This window comes from Podarcis tiliguerta (genome assembly GCF_965153285.1).
Source record: "Podarcis tiliguerta genome assembly, chromosome: 9".
Taxonomy (NCBI): Eukaryota; Metazoa; Chordata; class Lepidosauria; order Squamata; family Lacertidae; genus Podarcis; species Podarcis tiliguerta.
The window spans coordinates 69,837,665-69,852,413 of NC_139542.1; the positions used below are offsets into that span (position 1 = coordinate 69,837,665).

The window sequence follows — 14,749 nt, forward strand, 5'->3', positions numbered from 1 at the left end:
ACTCTTGCCCTTAATCTATTGCAAATCCCTACCAGATGGTGGCTTGCAGAACGAACTTTGGATAGCCATGATAAGCAAAATATAATGATGGGGAAAACTTATAGAAGTGTAAACAATATGGAGTGGCTATTTCTAAATATGTGTTGGCTGTCTTCTTCAAAATAACGCTTGAAAAAGAGGATTGTAAAGACCTTGTATTTAATGCTATACTTAATTTTAGCTAAGCAAGCACTTTGTAGAATACAGTCAGGTTACAGACTCATCAGGTTGCCTTTTTTTGAGTTATGGACCGCCAAAACCCAGAATACCGGAACAAGTTATTTATGGGTTTCGGCTATCGTGCATGTGCAGAAGCGTCGAATCACAACCCGCGTGTGTGCAGACGCGCCGCTGTGGGTTGCGAACGCAGACTCTCTATTGGCTGTTTCACACGTTATATGGTTTGTCACTGAGCATGCGCTCATCAAGGAGCTGAAGGCAATCCCAATGTATCCCAAGAGTCAGTGTGGTGTAGTGGTTAAGAGCGGTAGACTCATAATCTGGTGAACTGGGTTCGATTCCCCGCTCCTCCACATGCAGCTGCTGGGTGATCTTGGGCCAGTCACACTTCTCTGAAGTCTCTCAGCCCCACTCACCTCACAGAGTGTTTGTTGTGGGGGAGGAAGGGAAAGGAGAATGTTAGCCGCTTTGAGACGCCTTCAGGGAGTGATAAAGCGGGATATCAGATCCAAACTCCTCCTCTTCTTCTTCTTCAGTTATGCTCAAGTATCCAACAGGTTTGCCATTTTATACTCATGTTAGATATGTAAAAAGGTAAAGGACCCCTTACAATTAAGTCATCGTGAACGACTCGGGTTGCAGTGCTCATCTCACTTTACTGGCCGAGGGAGCCGACGTTTGTATGCAGACAGTTTTTCCGAGTCATGACTAAGCCGCTTCTGGCGAACCAGAGCAGCGCACGGAAACACCGTTTACCTTCCCGCCGGAGCGGTACCTATTTATCTACTTGCACTATGACGTGCTTTTGAACTGCTAGGTTGGCAGGAGCACGGACTGAGCAATGGGAGCTTACCCCATCATGGGGATTCGAACCGCCGACCTTCTGATCGGCAAGCCCTAGATTCAGTGGCTTAGACCACAGCACCATATTAAATATATGAACTGGACCTTTTGAAATTTTCAGTTACAAAGGCAAAAGGCTCTACAGGATTATGGGCTGTCCAGTACTCCTGATGACTTGAGGCTGTGCTGATGAGCGTTCAAGGGTCTTGTTTATCCTGGACTCTTGCTTTCAAAGTAGTGAGTGGTTTGAAGTTTCCAATTCTTCCTGATAAGGTTGAGTGTGCAATTTCAGGTCCATATTTACTGGCCTACCCTTGTAAGAATGACTATGGATAGGAAATGCTCCAAACACTCTAAACCAGGGGTCAGCAAACCTTTTCAGCAGGGGGCCAGTCCACTGTCCCTCAGACCTTGTGGAGCGGCGGCCGGACTATATTTATTTTTTTGGGGGGGGGGGAATGAATTCCTATGCCCCACAAATAACCCAGAGATGCATTTTAAATAAAAGCACACATTCTACTCATGTAAGAACACCAGGGAGCCCCCATAAATAACCCTGAGATGCATTTTAAATAAAAGGACACATTCTACTCATGTAAGAACACAAGGCAGGCCCCACAAATAACCCAGAGATGCATTTTAAATAAACGAAGAAGAAGAAGAAGAAGAGTTTGGATTTGATATCCCGCTTTACCACTCCTTGAAGGAGTCTCAACGCAGCTAACAATCTCTTTTCCCTTCCTCCCCCCCAACAAACACTCTGTGCGGTGAGTGGGGCTGAGAGACTTCAGAGAAGTGTGACTGGCCCAAGCTGCATGTGGAGGAGCGGAGACGCGAACCCGGTTCCCCAGATTACGAGTCCACCGCTCTTAACCACTACACCACATTTTACTCATGTAAAAACACACCGGACAGTCCAGGTTTAGAAGGCGATTGGGCTGGATCTGGCCCCCGGACCTTAGTTTGCCTACCCATGCTCTAAACAGTGCTGCCTAAATGCTAAGATGGTTGCTACTTTTAATTTTTTTTTTAACCCTTATTCCTAGTTTCATGTCATCCTGGCCAGTTTCCTCTGGTCCATGAGAATCAAAGGTATAGTGCAGCTTAATGTTTTTTCCCCAGCCCCAGCTTAGAAGTATCTTGGAATGCAGAATCCTGTTTCAACAGGGTGACGTAACCTTAAACTCCAGGGCAAGAGGGGTTTAAAAAGCTTCTTTGCTGATGTAAGCCCATGGCACATCCAGATGGGAGAATTTGTATACCCTGAGAAGACATTGTTTATTAGCTAAACTGTTTACCTGTCATCCATTCCTGTAAAGCTCTTTTGGCAGAGGAATGACAAACCATTTTTTTGTTGGTGCTTAATGTCTACAGAGATTATTGCTAAGCCCTTGCTCTTTCTTCCTATCTCTTAGTCTCCGAGCGGTGTGGTGTGGCAACGCAAACCTTTTTTTAATTTATTGATGTCCCAGTTCTTCTGAGTGTTTGAACACTGAGTGCAATTGTTAGTTCAGATAAAGTTTTCTTTAGCACTTTATCAAAGCGATTCACACACATGTATGCATATATGTATTCAGAAAGTATCAGTACTTTGTTGGGAGCAATGTATCTGATCAGGCAGATGGCATCTTTGAAACAGCAAGGATACCAGGAAAGCAACTGAGTAAAGAATTAATGTAATTAGTCCTTCCAGTAAGCTCTAGAAGATAAATCCCTTTTAACCTCTGTTATAAGAACATGTGCTGTGTCAAAGCCTTGGGTCTTTCAAAACGAGCTCCTACATCTGCTGTGGCATAGAGCAAAAGTAATTTAGTTAATTAGTAAATATATGATGTCATCGTCCTCACAATAAAGCCATTTTTGGTTTCCAGCTTTTCCGACAGACCTGGTTCTGACCTGGTTTGTGCACATAGCAGAATGAGATAGTAAGTAGACTGCAGGTGGAGGGTTTAATACTCTCTGTATAAACACCCTGCTAGGAGAAAAGTAGCTTAACAGGGAGACATTTTTAAGCATTTCTCTCTCTGATGAGTTTTGAATTATGGTGCTGGAGGAGACTCTTGAGAGTCCCATGGACTGCAAGAAGATCAAACGCATCCATTCTTAAGGAAATCAGCCCTGAGTGTTCACTGGAAGGACAGATCATGAAGCTGAGGCTCCAATACTTTGGCCACCAAAAGACCCTGATGTTGGGAAAGATGGAGGGCACAAGGAGAAGGGGACGACAGAGGACGAGATGGTTAGACAGTGTTCTGGAAGCTACAAACATGAGTCTGACCAAACTGCGGGAGGCAGTGGAAGACAGGAGTGCCTGGCGTGCTCTGGTCCATGGGGTCACGAAGAGTCGGACACGACTGAACGACTAAACAACAACTCTCTGATGAGATAGTCATTTCAGAGAGTCTCTTTTCATGTTTATGACCATTCAGAAATGTAGTCTTCTACTCATTCCAGCTCATTCCACAGGGTTTCTTCCACCTCATTCTGCTGCATGTATATATCTAGCTTCTGTTATTATCACCCAGTCAAGTGGTCAGTATTGGCTTCTACTTTGGGGCAATGGGAAAAGCTCTTTTTAATAATAATAATAATAATAATAATAATAATAATAATAATAATAATTTTATTAAGTTTTCAGTTTTACATTTCAAAATAAACATTTTACAAACTTTAAAGGATCCAGTGACTTTCCTTCTTCTCCTTCCATGGTTCATTTTACACATCATACATTCCTGAATATTTTACTATAACCATTCAAATCAGTTTTCCACTTTAGCATCAACCACAAATTATTTATTCTGTTGAATTTATCTTAGTGCTGCCAGCATGTTCAGTTGTATACCGTCTCTCAGCTGTATAGAGTCTCCCGGACTCTATATCAATTCTTCCTAAGAATGCGGTTCATGAAACTTTTATAGATTTTAGCCTTCCCATACCAAAGACATGCATGCCAGCCAAATTTAAAATCATGACCTTCTAAATCTAAAATGTCTGCATTGTCCAATACAATCCATTCTTTTAACCAACACAAACAAGCTGCCTCATAATGCAATTGCAAATCTGGCCTCCTCTTTCTTTTGTATCTATCAGAATTTTGTATTTAATTCTTGGCTTTTTTTCCCTGCCAGATGAATTTAGAAATATATTTTTTCCATTCCTTGAAGCAGTTTGAAAAATTTACAATCAGGATTGATTGGAATAAAAACAGTATTTTAGGGAGTATATTCATTTAAATGGCTGAAATTCTACTTAACAGGGAGAGTTTCATTCTCCCCTATATCTGCAACTCTTTCTTAACTCTTTTCCCAAAATTTAATATAATTATTTTCAAATAGGTTGAGCTTTCTTACTGTCAGCCAAATTCCCAAATACTTTTTGGCCTATTTTTAAACCAGACATCCTTCCTAAAAATTTTTTTGACTGCTTATCCATGTATTTAACCAAAATTTTGTTTTAATCTGAGTTTATTTTGAAACCCACCACTTCTCCAAACCTTTTAATTTCTTCTAATGCTTTGGGAGAGGGACGCGGGTGGCGCTGTGGGTTAAAGCCTCGGTGCCTAGGGCTTGCCGATCGAAAGGTTGCCGGTTCGAATCCCCGCGGCGGGGTGCGCTCCCGCTGTTCGGTCCCAGCGCCTGCCAACCTAGCAGTTCGAAAGCACCCCTGGGTGCAAGTAGATAAATAGGGACCGCTTACTAGCGGGAAGGTAAACGGCGTTTCCGTGTGCGGCTCTGGCTCGCCAGAGCAGCGATGTCACGCTGGCCACGTGACCCGGAAGTGTCTTCGGACAGCGCTGGCCCTTGGCCTCTTTGAGTGAGATGGGCGCACAACCCTAGAGTCTGGCAAGACTGGCCCGTACGGGCAGGGGTACCTTTACCTTTAATGCTTTGGGAACGTTCTCCAAAGGTTGTTCCAGGGTCAACACCACAGCCCCCACAACACGTCAGTAAATGCCCTTAATTTATAGACTCTGTGTCCCACCTCAATACCTTTAATTTCCCCATTTCTCCTTATATTCTGAAGCAGTATTTCTAATGTTATAATAAACAAAAGTGGAGATAAGGGACAGCCTTGTCTCTATTTGGCATTTGTCTGAAAGAATATTGTTTACTAATATATTTGCAGATTGATCGGTATAGATTGCTTTCATTCCTGTTAGGAAAGAATAACCTATTTCCATTTTCTCTAAAACCTTAGTCATAAATGACCATGAAATATTGTCAAAAGCTTTCTCCACATCTAGGAAGATTTATGTAGCCCGTTTTTCTTTTTTCTTTTACTTCCAGGTACTCTATTAAATTGATTATATTTCTTATATTGTCTTTCATTTGTTGGCCTGGTAAAAATCCACACTGGTCTCTGTGGACTGAGTCAGTCAGTGTCCTTTTCAATCTATAAACCAAGATTGTAGCAAATAGTTTGTAGTCACAATTCAGTAATGAAATAGGTCTATATTTTTTTGTCTTTGTTAAGTCTTGTTTGGGGATCAATTCTGTTTATGGTGTCCTTAAGTGGTTCTGTAAGTGCTTCCTAAAACTTTTTATAATAAATTGCAAGAAGTCCATCTGGCCCCTGTGCTTTTCCCATCTTCATTCGGTTTATTGCTGTTTGCAATTCCGATATCTATATGGATGCATTCAAAATTTGCTGAATTTTCTTAGATGCTCAGGATATATTACAATTACCTTAATAAGAGTCCATTTTCTTAAAGCCCTCCTTCTCGCAATGATATAATGAAGTATAAAAAAATTCAAATGCTTTTCTTATCTCTTTTGGGCTAGTCAAATGCTTATCCTCATCTACAATATTATTTATGCTCCTATTCTTCCTTTCTTTTTTGAGTTGCCAGGATAACAGTTAACCCGGTTTATTAGCAAATTCAAAAAAATTCTGTTTCATTAATTCACCATATTTTTTGCTCCATAAGACGCACCTTTTTCCTCCTAAAAAGTAAGGGGAAATGTCTGTGCGTCTTATGGGGTGAGTGTGTGGTCGATCGCTGGCTCCCTTTCCGGCCCTGCCTCCTTGCCCAGGCCTCCATTGTTGAATGTTCTGCGGACGGAGGCCGTTTGTTTCCCCAGCGACATGTGACTGGCTGATTAGATTATCTGTCTGGAAACTGTAGAAATGGCTCCCTTTCCTTTCCTAAAGAAGTTGCAGAACTGTGAGTTGAACCCCATAAAAACAGGATTTTTTCCCTTTGTAAAGTAAGCTCAACAACTTTGAGCTGATCCTCAAAAAAATGGGACTTGTCCCCTTTGCAAAAGAAGCTGCACAACTGTAAGCAGATCCCCCCAAAACGGGGCTTTCCCCCTTTCCTCCTCTAAAAGCTAGGTGCATCTTATGGTCAGGTGCATCTTATGGAGCGAAAAATACGGCACTTTTCATCTCAATCTCTTGATTAGCTGACACTGAAAATTGTGCTTGCAATAGTTAAAGAGCTCTTAATGCCATCAACAACGATAAAAGTTGGGCTCAATCTTTGTACTAGCCAAACTGTAGGGATTACTTTTGGATCAGTAGCGATGGGTATGAACTTAGTTGATTCTTCAGGTTAGTCAGCATCAAGTCACTTAGACCTGGCCTACATATGTGACAAAATGAGCTGGTAAAATCCTGAAGTGAAGTGTACTATTCCAGATGTCAGGAGCCTATCAAATTTTTGAATGCTCTCCAAGTAACAAAAGGCCTCCCTGCAAATAGAGACTGGCATAACAGGGAGGGAGTTGAGCCACAGCTTACTTATCTCCGTGATATTTTAATTCTTTCTTCCAGTGTATGTGTGTGCACCTTGGGCCAGTCACTATCTCTTAGCATAACCTATAAATGGAATAAATAAATAATAAATAATGCCTATCTATATGTTTCAGAAATACGACACGCATCTCTATGGTCTGAGTGGTACAGTCCACTCTAGCACTTCATTTTCTGCTTTAAATAGGGAGTTTCTCTAGAAAGACCTCCCAAATTTCGACAAAGTCAAGCTGATAAAGGCTGGGTAACACGTCCCATAAAATGCTTAGCTTTGACCTCTAAACATTTTAGCAAAACTTATTTCCCTATGTCTCCAAGTGTAAAACTGCATATGTAAACAGAGACTCTTGTATTTCATCAATAACCACCAATGATATTTGATCAGCATATTTTGTTTTGTATTTACAAAAATCTTGAGTTTGTTCTCTATAATTTGGAAGTGTTCTTGCTTTTTTCCAGATCTTATCAAAAAACTAGCACAGCAATCGTTTGGCAAAAACCCTGGTGATTATCAAAAGGTAACTCTTTCACGTGTATTTATTATGGTTTGCACATGTCTGTGTGTCTGTATTTGTGGAGCTGATCTTTTTAACAACAACAACAGAGCACAGTATGTTAACTTTGCCACATCTGCTTCTTGTTTATCTTTTAAATAGAAAGTTTCCAGATGCAAGTGTGTCAAAACTGCATGATAAGGTTTCATTTTGCTTAGCTTCTGCATCAAATATTTTCCAAGAAGATTTTGGGGGATATTTTTGATCAGTGTAAATAGAAACTCTTGCTTCTTTTGCATAGGGTTTTCTGTGATCTTTCATCTGAATGGCTGATTAAGATACTGATGAGTAAAGATTTTTGGGCAAACTGAAATATATGAACACGTTAGTATTTCCCTTCGTGGCGTAGATTTTATTTATGTAGCCCATGTCTTCCAATTCTGGAGAGTGGATATTAAGCATCTGATATTGGTCCATATCTTGTTCCCCATTGCATTATCAACTCCAGAAGACACACACTGCACTTCCCATTTTAAAATAACTACTCCTTTTCAGGGGCCATCTTCCAAGTAGCGGGGAGGGGTGTGTGCCATAGGCACAGGCAAAGATAGGATGAACTTCACTGAATGGCTTTCGAACTGTATTTCTTGATTATACATTCAGGAAGGGTAGACGACTGTCTTTGAAAGACAGCTTGCCCACTACTTCCAATCTTTCCCTGTGATTACTGGCTACTCGGTGTGTTCCCGAGTGCATGGTCAGTTCATGAAGGGCGACACTGAGGTTTAACGCTCTAAAACCTATTCCTGCATCCTTTGCAATATGCAGGGTTGGAATGGAAGACTGCAGAAAGTGTTCCCTAAAGGCAGAAATCTTGAAAACCCACTGGCGTAAATTTATTTAAAAGATTAGTTGATTCTAACTTGGTGATTGGAATAAGTGCTGTGGGTTTATGCACCTCCTTCAGTTTCTGGTTTGTAGGCAGTCTTTAGCTAGCAAACCATTGTTTGTTCAATTTTGCCTTCGCAGCAAACTATGGTTATCTCACATGGCGGTAGGGAGGGGAGGTGCACACAGAGGTGATTCTGATTGCTAAACCATGGTTTTTGATTGGCACAGTGACTTCTGAACTGAACCAGTCATTTTACCTTTTCAAAGAGCATTTAAGTGCTTGTTTTGGGTGAAATGCTACCTGTAATTTTGGAAGCCCACAGCTGTGGATGTATTCACCCATTCTGACTAATCAGAACATAGTAATTATGGCTGCAGAAAGGCATGGTCATGAGCAGTGGCTGCAGTTTGCAAACCTTTGAGGGCTTTTTTGTTATTTTGGAAAGAAGGAAACTCGAATTGTGAAATGCAAAACAGAGAGAGAAAATCACTTGATAAACTTAATAATGCTGGTTGTATCATTCACAGCATCATTCAGGTGCTTTTAACCATCAGTGTTGGAGTCAGTAAATCATGGGCTCCTTTTGAAAAGTTTTGTAGGTAGGAAATAGTAATAGTTGTGATTCCTTCAGGTTGCCGTATTTCAAAAAGTATAAACCAGGAGCTTCTTAAAAAACAAAAATGCAAAAAAAAAAGGTGAACTTTCAATTGACTTGCCAGGACAAAGCACCGCCTTTTGGAAATTCCCACTGGACATCAATTCCACCTTTGAAATCCCGGTAATGTCTGGACGTATGGCAGACCTAGATTTGTTCTTCTTTTGACATTCTATCTCCTGATGACCTCTTTGCTCAAATTGCATTGGGGTTTGTACAACTGGCCAGTAGCAAGCAGTGCAGTGGGATAGAGAGGCTTACCTGACCTCCAGGCAAATCAGTTGCTGCTGCTTACCATGCAAGGTTGTGGGCAGGCTGACGCAGTATCAACATGCCATCAGATTGGCCCTGCCGCTGTGTTTGCACCATGCTGACCACTGGCTTGCCGCTGCCTCTCCCAGTAAGCAGCAGTGGCTTACCTGCTTGAAAGTCAAGTAAGAATCTCTGTCCCATTACAGTGTATGCTGTTGCAAATAGCTATAATATACTTGTCTCCTGTGTGGTTGTGCTTTGTGGAAAAGAAACCATTATTGGAAGTTTCCCAATATCCAGGCTTGAGACAGACTTCAGAAATTTGTAAAAGCCTGCATTAAATGATAAGCGAGCTTGTAAAGTCATTGAATTCTCCCAAGCTTGGATAAACAAATAGAGGAGGAAAGTTTGTCTCTTTGCTCCTTCTTTTTTCCTGATGCACTGGGTTTCAGTGCTGTGCGGTTTAAAACTCAAGGAATCATGGAAGAGCAACACCTATCCTAGGGTCCAGGCTTCGTGCCCTGGTGTACTATTGCAGAGACAGAAGGGGACAAATCACCCTTTGTGCCTTCATCACTACCATCACGACAGTGGCGTAGCGTGGGTTGTCAGCACCCGGGGCAAGGCAAGTAATTTGCACCCCCTAACCCGTGGAGCCAGGTAGGGGCAGAGAGCTGCGAGTGCGAGCGCCCCCCCCCCAAATGTTGCGGCCGGTGCGGCCGGCCCCCCCTTCACCCCCCACGCTACGCCACTGCATCACGACTGGGAAGGGAAGGGGGAGATTTTCCCAAGCCAGACAATAGGGTCAAACACAAAAGATGCCCTTGATAAAGAGTGACTTTCTCAGAAGATCAAGACCTGTGCACATGTGCTCTTGTGTGTGTGTAGCATGCTGCTTGCACAGCTGAACATCACCCTCACTTCAAATTCTGACTCTTCCTCCTACTTAACACCTCTCCTCAGGCAAGGTGATTCCTTCCCTGGTTTGAGGCAAACAGCACTTTGCTGCTCCATTTGCTCAGCTGCTTCGATTAAATACCACAGGGAACTCAATTCCCTAGATAAGGTTGTGCAGTTTTAAAGGTGGTAAACAACACGTCTTACGTAACCATGTTTATTCAGAAGCAAGTCCTGTTGAATTCAGTGGGACCTACTCCCAGATAAATGGGGTTAGGGTTGCAGACTTAAGTGTAACATTCTCCAGGGTGCAAAAATAAATAAATTCCACCACTTTTGTGATGGAAAACAGTAGTCCAAACAGTAATAGAAATGAGTTGTTTTGTAGCATTCAAGTCAGAGCAATTGGGAAGGAAATGCAAGCTATTCTGCATCTGGCCCTCTTTGACAGAACACAAAGTGCAAATTGAATACAATTAAGTAAAAGCCATGAAAATCCTAAACCATTTGATTTTGCAAAATTGGCAAGATTGCCTCTGGAACTACACTGCATCATGGTTTTGTGTGTGAATACCTGATGTGCTAAACGGCTTACTGACCTTGTGCATTGTTTTTTTACTTTGATGGGCATCATAAACATTATCTTTGGGTGCTTAATTTATTGCTCACCTGCATTCTTTTTATGCATGCTGCCTCCGCATCATATATACTTTCCATCTGCCTTGACTTCCACAGCCAGAAAACGTTGTTCTCACCCTTCAGGTAAAACCTCTTATTGTTTCCGATGCACACTTTGTTTGGGAAAAAATATATTCTCAACTAGGGTTGCCATATTTCAAAAAGTAAAATTCCTGACACCCGCAGGTGTTGAGCTTTTTTTAGGAGACCACCAAATTTTTTTGGGGGGGGGGACAAACCCAAATTGTTGAGCTTTTGGGGGGAAACCTACCCCCCAATAGTGATTTTAAGCTTTTGGGACTTTTTCTGCTGCTTTTTCCATCGCGATGCCATACATCCTGGTTTTCCCAGGCATTTCACCAATTCGGCAAAATTCCCCCCTGACGCCATTTTTAGATCCGAAAACTAGGACATGTCAGGAATTTTCCAGACGTATGGCAAGCCTATCTTAACTAACATGTAACCTCTTCTGATCATGGGTTCTAACATTTTAGGTGGAGTATTTTCAGAATTGTTAATTTGGTTAGTTGATATATTTTGTTGCGGTTTTCGGAAGGAACCTAACATTCCCATTTCCCGCTATCTAACAAAAACCCTTAACTCTCCTTGTTACTGTAATTAGGTCACTGGTATAAATGGCCGTGTGCTGCAGTTGTTTCCACTTAGAGCTATTTTCATTGAGGAAATGGGGGAATCTGAAGCAGATTCACTGAGAGTAGAACTGGAGCATGAGTAAATGTAGCTGGTGGGAAACTGGCTTGCAACGAGCCCTGGAGGAAGGTGTCCGACTGCTCTTCTCCCTCTGTGCTTTTAACTCACAAATGTGTAATAGCAGTGGGAGAGAAGCCAGCTAATCTACAAAACAAAAACATTTCCCAAGTTGGTAAATGAAAGCGATTCACATAATAGTCACGAGGACAATGCACTGCCCAGCTGGCATCAAAAATCAAGGAAGGGTCTTCAGAACATGCAGGTCTCCTGCTAGATCAAAGGGTTGTCTAGACCAGGGGTCAGCAAACCTTTTCAGCAGGGGGCCGGTCCACTGTCCCTCAGACCTTGTGGGGGGCCGGACTATATTTTGAAAAATATATATACTGTATGAACGAATTCCTATGTCCCACAAATAACCCAAAGATGCATTTTCAATAAAAGGACACATTCTACTCATTTAAAAACATGCTGATTCCTGGACTGTCCTTGGCCAGATTGAGAAGGCGATTGGACCGGATCCGGCCCCCAGGCCTTAGTTTGCCTACCCATGGTCTAGACCATAGCTGTCAACATTTCCCTTTTTTAAAGGGAAATCCCCTTATTCCGAATAGGATTCCTTGCAAGAAAAGGAAAAAGTTGACAGCTATGGTCTAGACCAGCTTCAAGGTTTTCAGCTGTGACCAGCCAGATGCTTCTACAAACTCTACAAGTAGCATATGAAGTCATTGGCTCTTTCCTGCCCAGAAACGGAAGATCCTGAGTTTTGCTTCATTCAAGGAAAAATAGGTATATAAAAAGGAGAATTCAGGAAAAAGTATTCAGCAAAGTGTGGAAATATAGACTGTAAAGGGGCCCTTTAAAGTGAGTCCCAAAGCTTCCCTCTTCAAAGGTCAGATTGACGTGTTTCAGAAAGTTGCACAGGCAGTAAAACTAGGCTTAGCTAGACTGGTGAAAAGTCCTAAATTATAGGACTCTTGAGTATAAGAACTCAAGAGTGGCTTGTGAGAGCCATGCAATGTGAGCTTGGAGCAACCAGCTCAGACCTCCTCACATGCTGAGCTTGTCAGGTAGAACCGAGCAGGACACCTTACTCTATGGTATGAGCTCCTTCATGCATTATTTAGACATAAGCATGTTGGTTATAAGAGGCTGGTTATCCCACAAATTGTATAGTGCTGTCATAGCTGATAGCAAACAATGTCTAACCCCTTTCATAAAGCTACTAAGGCAGAGGTCACCATCACATCTTCCAGTTGCGAATTGCCCAAGCTAATTGCATTGTGTGAAGTTTATTCCCTTCTGACCTTACGATGAGTTTCTTCTGTGACCCCAAGTTCTTCCCAGGCGTTCTTATTTATGTGTGCGAGAAGTGCACACCAGTGCTTGGCTTCAAGCCATCCAGCTACCTTCCCTCATGGTTGCATTTCTATTTGTAGGGATATTTCAATTCCTAGTGCTTAAACTGCAGTACTCCTGAGTTCCTATTTCTGTATCTTACTTGAAATCCCTTCACGCACTGCTGAGCTCTACTAGTGTGGCTCTTGCTACCTCTACAGTCGCTTTCATGCTGTTTTAGGTTATTTCTAAAAGTGCTGATCTGGATCCCGTATTTACATACCACATAAGCAGTGTACCTCTAAAGGCAGGTAAATGCCAAAGAACGAGCCATGTGGGTGGATCCATTTACACCTGAGGGAAACTGCAGAGGCTGCAACAACCACGCTGGCTTAAGTTTATGTTGAAGTACCGTATTTTTCGCTCTATAAGACGCACCAGGCCACAAGACGCACCTAGTTTTTGGAGGAGGAAAGCAAGAAAAAAAATATTCTGAATCCCAGAAGCCAGAACAGCAAGAGGGATTGCTGCGCAGTGAAAGCAGCAATCCCTCTTGCTGTTCTGGCTTCTGGGATAGCTGTGCAGCCTGCATTCGCTCCAAAAGATGCACACACATTTCCCCTTACTTTTTAGGAGGGGAAAAGTGAGTCTTATAGAGCAAAAAACACAGTACATTATTGCAATTGTGTGGAATGTCAGAAAACAGCCCAGAGTGGTTTCAGTGTGCAGTTCTGCTCTGCAGCACTTTTCCTTTCTGGAGCTAATTTACCCTTAACATTTTGTTAATTAACTCCTCAATCACATGCGTGCATGTGGGGTTGCTTCAGAGGAAACAGGCTTGAAGGAGCAAGGGAATGTTCACTAGTATGAAATAAACCAGCCCTATGTCTTGCACTGGGACGTGGGTGGCGCTGTGGGTTAAACCACTGAGCCTAGGACCCGCCGATCAGAAGGTCGGCTGTTCGAATCCCCGCGACGGAGTGAGCTCCCATTGCTTGGTCCCTGCTCCTATCAACCTAGCAGTTCGAAAGCACATCAAAGTGCAAGTAGATAAATAGGTACCGCTCCGGCGGGAAGGTACATGGCGTTTCCGTGTGCTGCTCTGGTTCGCCAGAAGCGACTTAGTCATGCTGGCCACATGACCCGGAAGCTGTACGTCGGCTCCCTCGGCCAATAAAGCAAGATAAGCGCCACAACCCCAGAGTCGGCCACAACTGGACCTAATGGTCAGAGGTCCCTTTACCTTTACCTTTTTATGTCTTGCATTGGTCCTCATAACCTGGGGAGGGTTGCTGACTAGGATCGCCAATGGTCAAGGATGGCGCTGTAGTGTGTCTTGCTACAACTAGCGGGAGCGGAATAAATTAGGCAAAATAAGAGAAGTTGTGTTAACTTGAGTAGAATCCTAGAGTTGAAAGGGACCCATGCATCATCTAGTCCAACCCATCTGCGATGCAAGAGCCTCAGCAAAAGCACCCATGACAGATGGACATCCAACCTCTGTTTAAAAACTTGCAAAACTTGGGGGGCGTTTTTTAGTGCAGAAAGCACACAGTCTTGTATCAGTCAAGAAAGCCTTTAGGCATGACTCCTTTTGAGAACTGTTGGTTTAATGTAGGATTTTCCAGACTGTGTTCCTTTTTGCTGCACTACAAGAACTCCTAACACAGGCGACTTTTCAAAGTGTATTTTAGGGGGGACGGGACGGGACACTTAGTGCAGCCGTGTCCTTCCTGGCCTCCAAATTAGAACTGCCAGCTCGCTTCTTTCTTGGACTAACAAATGTATTGTTTTTATCATTTTCCAGAACAATGGGAAGGATTCTTCTTTGCAACTCCAGGATATCCTAGTTAATCATTTTCTAGTACCCCATGTTCCAGTTTGTACAGTTGCAGCTCAAGGATGGGATTATGCTGCTGCTAGAGTTTTCCTGCCCCTCTCCTCTGTAGTGTGGGCTGCATCCGGGAATGTGCCTCATTCATCCCTTGGGATGATGTCAGTTCCTTTAGCTGAGAAAGC

At 42.7% G+C, this 14,749-nt stretch overlaps 1 protein-coding gene across 4 annotated transcripts in view; it reads left to right on the forward strand.

The window, feature by feature from the left end:
- Positions 1-14,749, forward strand: part of PROM1 (prominin 1) — a 108,527-nt gene that overhangs the window by 40,240 nt on the left and 53,538 nt on the right. For 3 of the 4 annotated variants that reach the window (XM_083398879.1, XM_083398877.1, XM_083398878.1), the window contains exons 4-5: positions 7,276-7,334; positions 10,742-10,768. In XM_083398879.1, coding sequence (XP_083255005.1) covers positions 7,276-7,334; positions 10,742-10,768 — 86 coding nt within the window. The remainder of the gene's footprint in view (positions 1-7,275; positions 7,335-10,741; positions 10,769-14,749) is intronic. The other variant, XM_083398880.1, reaches the window with a different exon arrangement.